We start from the raw sequence: 14,113 nt of genomic DNA on the forward strand, positions 1-14,113 counted from the left end.
TTCTTTTCTACAATTTGTAATATGAATAGTCTCACGCGATTCAAAAATGGGTTTCTGATGTAATCCAAAACCAGATCATTACTACAAATTGAATCTATGATTAAAAAATAAACTTATAAATTACAATTCGGATCCACGCTCTTTACGAAGTAATAACCATACCATAATAAAAACGCCATCTCTTCCTTTGTTTTGTATCAAAAACTAATTGATTTATTTGCGTCTTGTTAAAACAATGCAAATCGAATATTTGGTTTACAAAATAATACTTTGAGTTGATGGTTTCGCAGGCGGCATTTTCAACAACCTGTCATTACAACGCACTGAAATCACCACAAGTTTACGCGCTTACAACTGATGATGGTATGTATCTGTGGGATGCAGTATGACACATTTTCTAGGTATAGTGCGAGATTCGGCTGAAGATGAGCTAGCAAACTAGATGAATAGAGTAGGTGTTTAGCCTAATAGAATCGTAGGATGAAGGCCTGACTAGAACTAGTTCCTATTTATATTTATGTGTATATATATAATGCATTTCGTACTGATCGGTAAGCGTTTGTAGTGCAGTTTCGCGTGCTCTTGGCGAAGCGATTGCAACTTTGGCTTTGTGCAGTTTTACTCTTATGGTTTTTGGCTACAAAAATACTCTTTACATATGGGCACATACACAATGTATAATGTGGGCCCCAAAATGGACCAAGCTACAGCCATGCACTTCGGTTGTGTGATTGTGTAGGTATATGTATAAATATAATTTGGTTAATCTCATAATAAAGCCACTTAGCGGCACCGTTCACCAGCGGTTCGTGTAGAACTGGTTGATGCCCAGCACATGCTTCTCCTCATGGTACTTTTGCAGGATATGTGTGATGACCGAGGTTGTGTCGTTGTCGCCACGCCACACGCGTATCGCATGCTCGTTCTCCAGTATGCCCAGAAATGCTGTAAGAATATACATATTTAGTTTTGTTTTTTAAATGATTTGTTTTTGCTAAAGGTAGACCTACCCAGAAAAGTCTTCGGATTGCTAAGGGTCATCTGGACCTGTGGCATTTCCAGAATCACCTTTAGGATGGGCGAATCGGGCGCCAAGCCCTCGCGCAACTCAATAACGCTGCCCGAGCGATTGTCGCACAACCATTCGCAAGCAGAGGCCTTGTTGTTACCAGTCTTCTTCAGCGCCGCCAGCACTGCCGTCTCCTCGAATCCCATTTCAGTAAGCGATTCCACAATTTCATCACTGGGCGGTGAATCCCGATGGCTGTAGATTCGCACAATCTCGATCAAGGCGGCGGTGTTTTCAATGGTTTCCTTCGAAATCAAAAAAGGTTGTAAGTTACATGAAAAGCGCTGATTGGATTCCACTTACATTATTGGTGACTATCGTAGATGGCGAAATGGAAGATAGACTGTGCTGCATGTTCATGGCCGGAGGTTCCTGCGGGTTTTCCTCGTTTTGGTTCTGTATCAGCCACTCCATCGTGGTCGAGTAAATGCCATTGTTGGCCTTCAAGGCAAATGCAGCAAGCTCCCGTTTGAAGCCCATGTCCACCAGGCACTGCAGCGTATCGGCCTGCTGATTACGCCGGTTAATCAAACGTTGCTTCAGCATGGCTATCAGTCGCGGTGCATAGGGACCCGCTCCTATAACCGCCGCCGAGGCCTGTGCTAGCGATATGAGCACCTTCCGCACATCGTATTGTATCTAAAAACAAGGTACGGTTAACTAAATTAAAAGGAGTGAAGAAGGTGGCGCTCACGTTTGACTGCTGAAAGATCTCATTGATGTCGATGGTGGGCAGCTGGTTGCAGTTGACGGGCACATATCGCGTGGCGCTTTCCACCAACTGCTCATTGGGGCCGGGTACCTCGCGGATCCGTGATACAGTTTGTGGCAGAGTGTTGCGCCGTGGAGACAGGATAAACGTTTCATTGTTGCGCACTTTAAGCTGGGCCAGAGTGTCCCCCTCGTTCAATTCGCCGCCAAAGTATTCCGCCCGGTAGAGACGGTATCGCGGGTTTAGGTGCCGCACGTCCGGGGCGAACAGTTGGATGGATTCGGGATCGTCACTGAGTTCCAGGATCACCTCGCTCTTCAGCTCATTAAGGCGCTTGTTGACGTCCGTCTTGAAGACCAGAACCCGCGAGCTGGGGCAGATTACCCGCACCATGATCGACTCACCCGGCTTGTTGGCATCGTCTGCCTCGCCAGCAGAAGTGGAGGAATTGGGGCGATTGTGAGATGATTTTCTAAAGAAAACTATTAGTAAAGAGATGATACGTTAAGTTCAGAGCATTACGAACCTGAGGAACAAACTGCGCAGTTTTTGCATAGTTTGATTTGGGACGAGTGGGCAAGCGAATCCAACAGAGAATTTGGAATAAATAAATATATATTTGGGGTAAGCACTTGGAAATACTTGAGCATGTTCGTTTTGCCTGTCAACTTACGCATGGGCCTGCTGCTGTTGACTGGGCGTGGGCGAGTCATGGGGTGCCACCTGCTGCCCTGTCCGCTCCTCCCGGCGCTGCAGCTGCAGTTCCAGGTGCATGCGACGACGGCGGGCGGGCGATGGAGTCCTCAGGACGCAGCCGCCGCCGCCCACGAGAGGCCGGGATTGGGAGCCGGCTATCCCGCCATCCGTCTGCGTCTCCGACTCCGCCGTGTGGACATTCAGCGAGGACCCGCTGAGGCTGAGGCTCTCCGCATCGCTGGCATCTGTCCCCGTCCGCTGGCTGTGACTGTGGCTACTGCTCCGAGGACTTTCGTCCGCAGGGGAGCCACCGCTCCTCTTGCTGCGCGCCAGCCACTTGGCCCGTTTCTCGTTGAACTTCTCGCGCATCCAGGGTATCATCTTGGGTCTGCAGCTAGGTGCTCTCCTGTTTCGTTACATTTTGCGGCGCTTTTCCATGGCTAATCTGCATTTTCCCCGCAAATAAACAAAATCAATGCCAAAAAGCGATTTTTATTTTTGCAATGTCGATAACAAACAGCTGATTGGAGGAGTTTGCTAGCGACGGCCAAGCCGCGATATATCGGTATTTTATACTATTTCTAGTATTTAAAATTATGTTGAATAACGGTTACTTTTAAAAGTGTAAAAGCTGTACTTTTTATGTTGAGTCGATTGATATAAATTTATAAATTTTGTAATTCTGTGTGCCAAAAGAAACGTATTTTGTCGAACGAAACCAATGAAGTCTAAAAGACCAATCAGAAATTAAAAATCGTACATTTCTTATTTTTGTAGGGGTGGTAAATTCTTGTTGATGGGACAAATCCAGTTCAGAGATACGTACACTTTGAACAAGTAAGTGCTATTTACCTGATAAAATGTTGACCAAAAACCCAACCTACATACTTACTTGAAACCAGTTTGAGCCGGGATTTCAAAGTGCAGGTATAAAACTTTAGGTAGGAATTTACCGCAGCCAAAGGTGAATTTTTTTCCATCTGTCGAGGATCTCAAAAAGCAGATGGCCATATTAGGTATGAACTATAAAATACAGCTATCCCTTAGGAAAATGTAATGTAGCCATAAAAGTCTGTGTTGAAAATTCTATTGCCTTACAAGTATTAGCTACTAAGTTAATTTAGGTACAAGTACAAAAAATGAAAACATGAGAATATTACCAAGTGAATTAATTAATTATGGGTTTTACACAATTGGTTTTTATATTTAAGAAACGTATAAAAAGCCTACAATCAGTAAAGCCATAATTCCGAAATAGGCCTTTATGTATTTGAAATTAAATTTGTTTTAAGTATATGAAAAATGTTTTTTTTTGGTTTTTTGGAACTAATATAATTACATGATTTTGTATTGCTTATATCGTCAAAATTCAACTAAAAAAGCAAAAACAGCCAGGTGCTCCACTATTTGATACCGCCAACTAAAATTACTCTCAAAAGAACAGTAAACGTGTTATTAAATTCTGAATAAAATTATTTACGATTACTTGTTTCTTATTTTTGGCAAATTATTAATATTTGAGCCTATATTAGATTTAAGGTTGCTTAGAGTTTTCAATAGAACCTTAATTCAGGAACAATCATTTTCAATGCTATTACTTTGACCGCAACTGTGTGTTGCATACCCAACGGTATTTGGCGGTGTTTCACCAAAATTATTTAAATTTAATATAAAAGAAGAATTATGGTAGCAAGAAGCCAATTTATAATAAGTTGATATTGCTTAAGCATAATAATTTAAAAAATATGTATGTATATCTTTTTTAACCTCCCACGTTATAATTATTGAGATGGTCGACCATTCACAATAGATGCGCGTGCTCCAAACATCGCGACACGCTGCCATCCCTAGCTGCCATCACGGGTTCATCTCTATGCGCCAAGAGCAACGATACCGATACCAAAAGCATTCAATCGATTGCTACACATTTTAATTATTGCTAGAACGCGCAAATCAGTGGCTAAAAAGTCAGCGAAATATGTTTGCCGCCCGCTAAAAGCCACCGCGTCGATACCGCAGCGTTATCAAAGTGCCCCCCGTCGCCTCCAGCGCCCCACAAGTGGGCGAAAAGTGTTTGTGTTTGCGTTTTGGCAACCCAACTACTGGCATATGCATATCGGTGTGTGCGTGTGCGTCAGTTTCGTTTCAGCAGAGCTCACGTAGCATAAAACGCGAGAGTTTCTGTTCTTTGGTCGAGGGAGGGGGTGAGACGGGAAGCGGGAAAGGAAAAGAAAAGAAAAGCGAGGCGAAGAGGAAATGTGAAGAGTGCCGCAAAACAGATCGACACGAATTGGAAGTAGAAGCCGGAGCAACAACACATGAATGGGATACACTCTCCTGCCAAAAATTCTAACAAACATTCATACATACATATGCACCACTCACGAATGCAGCGGACATACAACACGACACACATCCACACACCCTCAAATATTGTTTGAAGCGGCAGAACGGAACAGCAAGAGAGACCGAGAAACAGAAAAAGAAACAACAAAAACAGGCCAAGAATCTGAAGACGCAGCGCAGGTAAGCAAAAACAAGCGATAAAACTTTTCCCTCATGTGTGTATGTATGCGGTGCGTGTGGGTGTCCGTGAGTGCGTGTGCGAGAGTACCGTTTACCTGCGCGGGAGGGGGAGAGTGGGTGGGTGCAGGCAAATATTCGGTTTGAATTCGCTTTCTTTGTTTATGTTTGTCATTGTCACAATTATTCTGCTTTTGTGCACACGCCGAGCAACAACCTCATCCTCCCACTCCTCCCCGTGAATTTTTTGCTAATTGTTTTACGCATTTGTTTATATGCCCAAAGGCAAAGCGGAACCAGTGTGACCAGCTGATGTGCAAAACTCATTGTTATGTTTTTCGTATATAACGGCAGTATCTGAAATATCTTATCGCACATAACAAATTGCATTTAGTCAGCGCGAAAGTAAATTGTAACTGTCCATCAACAACTGTCTAGCTACACAGTAAGAAAATAAGGTAATTTTGATTGTAACCAATCGGTGTTATATATAGTAAACATTCCGTTAGCCCTTATCAAGTAATAAATGTGTATCCCACATTTATAATGACATATCAAAATTCTCTAGTTTAAGTATAAGTGATTCACTTTTTGAAATCCGCTTCGTCATCTGTGTGTGCAAATCTCGTTCACTTTATAAGATCTAAATATTTCACAATCTACATTATATAGTGATCATATTGGCCACATACCCCCAAGCCATTCCAATTTGGCTTTATTATCTGCTAATTATTGAAACTCATGATATACTTATTGTTTTCCAGCATTTTATTAACCGCAGCATCGTAAACAGAGCCTCAAGAGGAAGTGTCGCATATATATGATTCCATTTTGTCTTCTTGGAGAGCAAACTTAAGTATAAAACCCCATACGTTTTAAGCCTAGATAGGTGAGTAAGCAACTAGAAACATACACCAAAAGATCAACTAACATTCCTTTAAAATCCCTTCCCAGGACCTAACTTTAAGCTCAAACAAAGGCAGACAGCATGTGGAATTCCGAACCAACACATCGCCAGCACCACCATCAGCACCAGCATAATGGCAACTCTACCTCGGGCGGACCGCCCGCCAAGCAGCTGGGCATGACCTCGGCCATCAGCCTGGCCGAACCACGGCCAGAGGATCTGCAGCGGACCGATGAGCTACGCGGCTCCCTGGAGCCGTACAACGTCTTCGAGAGCCAGGACGAGCTGAACCACCGCATGGAGATCCTGGCCAAGCTCAACACACTGGTCAAGCAGTGGGTCAAGGAGATCTCCGTCAGCAAGAACATGCCAGAGTCAGCCGCCGAGAAGCTGGGCGGCAAGATCTACACATTCGGCTCGTACCGACTGGGTGTCCATCACAAGGGCGCCGATATTGACGCCCTCTGTGTGGCTCCGCGCAACATCGAGCGCACCGACTACTTTCAGAGCTTCTTCGAGGTGCTCAAGAAGCAGCCGGAGGTCACCGAGTGCCGCTCTGTGGAGGAGGCCTTTGTGCCGGTCATAAAAATGAACTTCGACGGCATCGAGATCGATTTGCTGTTCGCACGTCTGTCCCTAAAAGAAATACCCGATGACTTTGATCTGCGGGATGATAACTTGTTGCGGAATCTGGACCACCGCTCGGTGCGCAGTCTGAACGGCTGCCGAGTTACGGACGAGATTCTAGCTCTGGTGCCCAACATTGAAAATTTCCGCCTGGCCCTGCGCACCATCAAATTGTGGGCAAAGAGTAAGTGTTAAAGAATTAAGTTTTCTGTATGGGATTATGACTAATTCTCCTGTTTTCCCCCATCTAGAGCACGGCATCTACTCAAATTCTTTGGGTTATTTCGGCGGTGTGACTTGGGCCATGCTGGTGGCCAGGACTTGCCAACTGTATCCGAATGCCGCAGCTGCCACGCTGGTGCACAAGTTTTTCTTGGTCTTTTCGCGCTGGAAGTGGCCTAACCCAGTGCTACTTAAGCACCCCGACAACGTTAATCTGAGATTTCAAGTGAGTCAGATACAATTGTACAAGCTTTCCAGATTAACTAATCTTATTTCCCTTTTCTAGGTCTGGGATCCGCGTGTCAATGCCTCTGATCGCTATCACCTGATGCCCATTATTACGCCCGCGTACCCACAACAGAATTCCACATTCAATGTGTCCGAATCCACCAAGAAGGTCATATTGACCGAGTTCAACCGCGGCATGAATATCACGGATGAGATCATGCTCGGCCGCATTCCGTGGGAACGTTTGTTTGAGGCGCCCAGCTTCTTCTATAGATATCGCCACTTTATAGTCCTGTTGGTCAACTCGCAGACGGCCGACGATCATCTGGAGTGGTGTGGTCTGGTGGAGTCAAAGGTGCGTCTGCTGATAGGCAACCTGGAGCGGAATCCCCACATTGCTCTGGCCCACGTCAATCCCAAGTGTTTTGAGTTTAAGAAGGGCCAAAGTGCCAACAACTCGCAGAACAACAGTGGAAACGAAGACGACCTGAAGCAGTCGCAGGGCAGCCAATCTGCGGTGACATCGGCACCCTTCTGCTCTATGTGGTTTATCGGTTTGGAGTTTGAACGTTCGGAGAACCTCAACGTAGACCTCACCGAGAGTATACAGAACTTTACGGAGCACGTTATGATGCATGGCGTAAGTAGATAAACAAAAACCGAAATTTTACAAAGTATGTTATTAATTTATTACATTTGCAGGTGAACATCAAAATGCTCAAAGAGGGCATGACCATTGATGCTCGCCATGTGAAGCGCAAGCAATTGTCGCTCTATTTAGACTCGGACTTCCTCAAGCGCGAGCGCAAGTCCATGGAGAGTCACAATAATTTTAATAATGCGCTACTGGCCAACCGCAAGCGATTGTCCACGGAACTGGCACAATCGCAAGACCCACTGCCGCCAGGTCAACAGCAATCGAGTGGAAATCGCGGACGGGATAGCGGGGCCAAGATACATAGGCTCAGCGAATCGGTAAGTGATTATAGCTATTTAATTTCGAATGTCCAATAATATGAACCACTTCCTATTTAGCTGACAGAGGATAACTCGAATGCCTCTAGCGATATGGGGGCAGGAACGCCTACTACGCCCACAGCCGCGCAAATGAGTGCGCCGAGCTTCAAGAGCTCGGGCAAAAACGGTTCCGAAATGGACGTAGTGGAGCAGGAGCCGTCGCAGCCGCACAACAACGGCAGCAACAATGGCAGCGCCAACAGCAACACAACCACAACGGAGGTGGCATGTTCGTGACAACCGCCAACGCTACATCCACATCCGCCGCATCAGCAGCCACCGCCCCCGCCGCCACAGCCCCCTGCCCATCATCATCATCATCAGAAGTTCCGGAAGAACAACAATGCGGCTGCGGCGGCTGCCTCCAACAGCATTTTCAACCAGCGCTCGATTCTGCATGCCGCTTCCAGTCTATCGGCTGCTCTAAGCATAACCGGACACAAGCGCAAGCAGCAGACGGCAACATCAACAACCACGATCAGTAGCATTGCTCATAGCAACTACAACCACCACAGCAACAATAATAACAACAACGGCGGCGGAGGCGGCAGCGGTCACTACAACAAAACGTACTACATTGATGATGATGATGAGGACAACAACCAACAACATTTGACACCTAGCAACCAACCACAACAGCAACAAAAAGCGGTCAGAGTAGCAGCAACATCGACGACACCAGCAACATCAGTCCCTGTAGCTGCAAGTGTCGCACCACCGGCACCGACAATTTCTTGTAAGTTGCCTAAATGTTTTTCCTTGTTCTCGTACTCTCATCCATTTTCTCCAACTTCCTTTGACACGAGACTGTTTCTCTATTCTTAAGTTGCCTATCTACTTACTATTACGTATTCTATAACCAGTATTTCCGCCAACGTGGAAACAATCTAACAAAAAATTACTTTTAATTTAAACATTTTTAAAATCCAATTTACAAAGCCGGAGACTAAGCTCAATAAATGATGATGAAAATAAACTTTTAAAAAAAGAAAAAACAAAAAAAAACTGAACATTTTTGGTATTTTTATTTTCCAAATTATTTACAGTGAAATTTGTTTTGGGCAAATGATTACAGGTTTATGAATCTGCAAGGAATCTTTGATTAAGCCTTGTTTGGTTCGAGTCCAAGAAGCAATTTCATAAATAAATAAAAATAAAAATCTTTAAACATGATATTTTTCTTTTGGTTCAAGGAATTGAGAAATTTTAACATTGCTTGGTTCCATCTATTATTTATGGCCTTTTTCTCTTTCTTTAAATGGCTTTAAGTTATTACTTATCTAGATGCTAGATAAAGTATAAGGATCAGTTAGGAAGTTAAAATCATGTTTTTAACGTTTCGATATTATAATTTTTTGGGGATATTAGTTAATTAATGGAACACTTTCTCCTCGAATGTGGAGTTATAGTTAACATCCGTCTTATTTTTAAAATTATAGATCAAAATTAATATTCAAGATTCTGCAATTTTTCTAAGCCATTTCTGTGCTTCTATTATGTTGACTTCTTATTTCTTCTTCGTTAATATATGGAAAGCACGGATTGATCCGTAAACTAACTAATCAAATCATTTCTGAGAAATACTGATCGACAAATTCGAAATGAAATTCGGGTTGAAATTTGTTTGCCCCATAACGTATCACCTATCCAAAAACCTTATAGTCCTATTTTTATTTAAACTGATAATTTATTATTTTGTTGTAGTCTATTACAAATATTTTCAACGATAAATATACATGTAAACTAACCATTTTAAACCATTTTGTAATATCTTTGCAGTGTAAAAAGCTATTAAACATACCATTTAAGGATTAGTTATCATAGTTATTTTCTCCCCAATGATTTTCTCGGCATTGATGCCCAAACAAAAATGAAGCCCACAATATTTTATACAAAACGGTGAGTGGGACGCCTAACTTTTGACCACTGTCGTATCTAATTTTGCTGTGTATCCATTGCAGGTTTCTATCATACACCTTCTACAAAGTTATGTTAAACATTATTCTTTCAACATACTAACATTGACCAATCGTCAAGTTAAAATTGGCATTAGGAGATCAACAATCGCCGCTAAGACAAGAAAACATCAAAGACTTGCTCGACCTAATAGCGGCAGAGAAAGCATTTCTCTAACATATGTCTTAATAATATTGTTGTACATCTTTTTTACTTCCCCACAGCTGGTTTGAGGAGTGCGTAGAAGAGAGATGTGTGGAGAGGATGAGGAGGAAGATGGATGGGTGAAAGCAGCGGACAGACAAGATCCTGGAGAAATCTGCTGCGAAAACTACTTACAAATTAAGAAGATTTCTTTATAATTTTTCATCTTCTTGTTTTCAATATTTGTTTTCTTCTTCTTCTAGTTGTACAACGCTGAAAATTTGAAACAATTATGTTCGTTTTTCTAAGAAATGATATCTGAAAAAAGGTAATAACAAAAACATATAAATGAAATGAAGATATTGATTTAATTTTACCAAATAAACCAGAAAAAACAAAGCGAAAGCTAAAAACAACAAAGTATTTGTGTTTTATTTCAATGTACTGGGAACCGGGAATGGGATTGAAAACAAATGCTCCAGGAAATCAATAGATGTAGTTATAAATTGCATAATAGAAAACAGAACTGTTAAATCGACTTGAGTTTAACGTATTTTATTGTATCAATGAAAAAGTATACTAGACCTATATAAAATCTCTTTTAAAAAGGTAAAAGATTTAGAGTTAGCAGAGTCAGTCTTGTGAAGTTTGATTATATTGTAGTTAAAAAGTAATAACATTTTATCTCAGGAACCAGGAATCCAAGATACATTTATATTTGCAACACTTCTAGTTAAACTCGAATTTTTACAGTATGCGCCTTAAAAAAGTATTAAATAATTTGAATTTACATTTTAATGAAGGGAAAGATCGTAGATATAATAATCATTCCTTGTGTTGTCCCAATAATTTCCTGGATTTCACATGAAGGATATATCATGATCAATGTCTAACTGAAATTTGAACAGAATTGTTGCGTCCAAGAGGTACAGTATTGGGAGATTAGTTTGTTGCAAGTTGGTGTCGTGGATACTTGGGGATGAAGTACTCCATGCGCTGGTTTCGCCGTATAGCGCACTCCTGGTACTGCAACCAGTCACTAAAAGACGTCTTGTGACACTGCTCCGAATCGCCCTTTTCGTATAGCTGCTGACGCAGAGCGAAAAAGAATGGGCGGACTTTCTTCTTCCTGCTGTAGACATAGCGCATCAGCCATTTCTCGATCTTAATATCGTTGTAGATGGTCGATCTGTTCAAGCAGACGGTCGTCAGGTTCTCAACACTGGGATAGTAGTTCTGAATCGGATTCGGTTTAACCGACAAACGTGCCCTCTGACCACTTCCCGGACCGAAGCGGGTGTCCAAGAATTGATGTCCAAAGGTGATTCCCCAAGGATTGTATACCTTGTCCCCATATTGATTGGTATAGAACTTTTGGATGCTAACAGTGAGCTCCTTGCCTGTTTCATTTCCTGCTCCTCCACCACCGGCTTCTTCAGCTTCTCCTCCTCCTCCTGAACCTTCCCCTTCCGCCCCTGCCTTAGTCACTCCTTCCCCATCCTCACCTCCGGCTTCTTCATCTTGTGGATCAGCATAGAGTCGTATGCCACTTTTGGGTGATTTCTTGGGGACAATAGTGGTTCGTTTAGTCACAGCAATGGGCAGTGGGGCATGAGTTACATCGTAGCCATTTCTTCGGTCATAGTCGTCTTGTAGTTTCTTTCCGAAAACTCTAAAGCCATCGGATTTATGCTGCATTTGGGTATTGAAAACATCAACATCGGACTGATTTTGATTGATCTGCCTCGGAGCTCTCTCCGCCGGAAGATCCTCCGCCATGGTGATCGGAAGTGACTCCGGATCGGGTAGAGCCAGTGGCAAGCCAACGAGTCCTTGCACCCATAAAATCTATATGAACATAATACACACACATAAGGACAATTTTGAAGAATAAAGTTGCGTTAAACACTCACGATTATAGATGTTATCGCTAGGAGGACCCCTTGGAGTACTCCATAGCTATGGCTATGCATTGTGTTCCGCGCTCTTTCCTTTGCTCAGTATTATTACTTTTGTGTTACTTCCCTTATTTATATAGTGTGATTGTACCTTACGAATGTAGAAAATAAGTGTTTCCAATAAAGAGTGTACATTGACTTCAATAACACAGGAACTTAGATTCCCAAAAACTAACCAGAAATCAAGGCCTCCTGACAAACCAAAACTAATTTTATTTAAAATAATTTTGTTATTGTAAAAATTTAACAAATACCTTACGTGTAATGTAGTACTTAAAGGTACAAGTAAATAGTGGTTATAATATCCAGCACCAGAAAACCTCATAAAATGTCCTAGCCTTATCTCTTGAAATGAATTTAAAATTGTTTATATACAGTAAAATGGAACAGAAAAATAAAGCAAAGGGTAGATAGAGAATTGTAATGAACTGATAAAATGTTATCCCCATTAGTTCCGAATTCTAATATTATTAAACAAGTTTTTCCGCTGGTGATCGGTTGTACGGTGGGTATTAAAATAAAATATAGTCATAACCAAAGGAATTCACGTTACGAATTTATAAGACTGTAAAGTATACATTAAATCCGATTCCTATTTATAAATAAAATAGGTAGTCGGAGGTTTCTTGTGATTAACACTCTTTAAACCTACACGGATTTAAATTTAAATTTAAAAAACTTTAATATAATTCAGAACAAAAAGTTATTAGTTGAAATGTATGGTTAATTTATGATGTATTCAAGAAATGTAAGTGATTTCAATACCAGGGAAGAAATAGACAAAGTCCTCGACAAGAGTATAATATAATTTGGTTAACTACAATTTCACAGGTGGTTGTCTCAAGAGCGACCAACATCAAGGATGATCCTATCCTATAGTAAGTACAGTCACCACAAGAACAGCTTAAGGTAGTGAAAACTTCTTGACTGATCCTGCGTGATACCTACATTTCGTGGGACGACACGGGGAACATACTTCGCGCTAACTACCCAAACTAACCCGACGGTGATTTTCGATCCCAAGTCCTTGTGGGTCGTGGGCCTAAACTAATTGCAATTCTGCGAAAATTATGCGCGACACAGCTGCGCGTTTTTCCCCGAAGCCGAGTAGCATTAATCCGTTTATGGCCATGGATTAAGTTGCAAAATATTCACGAAGGTCGCCGCGATCCGGGACGCGAATTCGCGGAACCACCTCGACCCCTGCAGGTAAACTCACCCGCCACCCACAGGTAAGGGATTACAGCCCAAGAAAATGGGTATATAAGATCCAGCCTCCGGCAGAAAGATCATCAGTTACCAAAGCATCTTCAGAGTGTGACGATCCAGCAGTGAAATAAAGTAAATCAGCTCGGGACAGCAATTATACGACAAACCTTGTTCGGTTTTGCCAATTTCCTAGCAGCACTGGGTAAAGTTTGTCCTATAATCTCGAAAAGACGACCAGCAAAGTGTGAACCACCCGAAGGTCTCGATCTTGGGATGCATCTTGTGCAGTTATGGTTCTATATCTCATCACTGGGCAAAGTGTGTCTCAAGATCCTGGCCACAACATCGTAACTTAAACGGAAAAAGACATACAAAAGTAAGTGATAAAATCGCACACCAGTTTTAAAATTGAATGGCGAATGTCGGTATGGTCTCTTTTTCAAACGGTAACGATCAAGCGAAGTGACTAGACCGAACACTCGTGCTATAATTTTAAAATATTCAACATGCAAAGTGAAGTTAAAGGTGCAATTAGGCAGTCTAACTGGGTTGCAATTAGTTTCTTTGGTCGTCCAGCCTTAGGTGACTCTTCTGATCATAAAGCTAGACAACCATTGAAGTTCGTTGTGGCATTTGCAGCACTACAAGCCAATAAATAAAGTTAAGTGATCCCAACATATCTCGGGCCATTCGCCAAAAGGAACGATCGTTGTGATATGCGTTGTTCCGTTACATATCACAGTGATTTTCCTTTATAGCGCATGTCTGAAGCCCAAAACTCTTCAAGGGAAATACTATCCCAAATTACTAATCTAATCCTGAAAAACAGCCTTTAAAGTAGAGGG

General features: G+C 42.2%; 3 protein-coding genes across 3 annotated transcripts; 1 reads left to right on the forward strand and 2 right to left on the reverse strand.

Moving 5' to 3' along the window:
• Window positions 1-186: 186 nt before the first annotated feature.
• Window positions 187-3,001, reverse strand: Kpc2 (Kip1 ubiquitination-promoting complex subunit 2). Its single transcript, XM_017072162.4, has 6 exons — window positions 2,455-3,001; window positions 2,308-2,319; window positions 1,764-2,253; window positions 1,373-1,708; window positions 1,011-1,314; window positions 187-945 (listed from the first exon to the last, which is right to left on the reverse strand). The coding sequence occupies exons 1-6, from the start codon at window positions 2,856-2,858 to the stop codon at window positions 797-799; spliced, it is 1,695 nt and encodes a 564-aa protein (XP_016927651.3). The 5' UTR covers window positions 2,859-3,001; the 3' UTR covers window positions 187-796.
• A 1,352-nt stretch (window positions 3,002-4,353) lies between these two features.
• hrg (poly(A) polymerase hiiragi) lies at window positions 4,354-9,007 on the forward strand. The gene is given in 7 exon segments (XM_017074592.4): window positions 4,354-5,003; window positions 5,765-5,889; window positions 5,955-6,718; window positions 6,786-6,982; window positions 7,043-7,624; window positions 7,687-7,959; window positions 8,020-9,007. Coding segments are annotated over 5 exon segments (2,589 nt in total). The 5' UTR covers window positions 4,354-5,003; window positions 5,765-5,889; window positions 5,955-5,988; the 3' UTR covers window positions 8,827-9,007.
• Window positions 9,008-10,640: 1,633 nt separating this feature from the next.
• LOC108008745 (uncharacterized) lies at window positions 10,641-12,203 on the reverse strand. The gene is made up of 2 exons (XM_017072642.4): window positions 12,015-12,203; window positions 10,641-11,949 (listed from the first exon to the last, which is right to left on the reverse strand). Exons 1-2 carry the CDS (start codon window positions 12,072-12,074, stop codon window positions 11,044-11,046), a joined length of 966 nt encoding a protein of 321 aa, XP_016928131.3. The 5' UTR covers window positions 12,075-12,203; the 3' UTR covers window positions 10,641-11,043.
• Between the last annotated feature and the right edge of the window lie 1,910 nt (window positions 12,204-14,113).

Source organism: Drosophila suzukii, chromosome 2R, assembly GCF_043229965.1.
Source record: "Drosophila suzukii chromosome 2R, CBGP_Dsuzu_IsoJpt1.0, whole genome shotgun sequence".
Taxonomy (NCBI): Eukaryota; Metazoa; Arthropoda; class Insecta; order Diptera; family Drosophilidae; genus Drosophila; species Drosophila suzukii.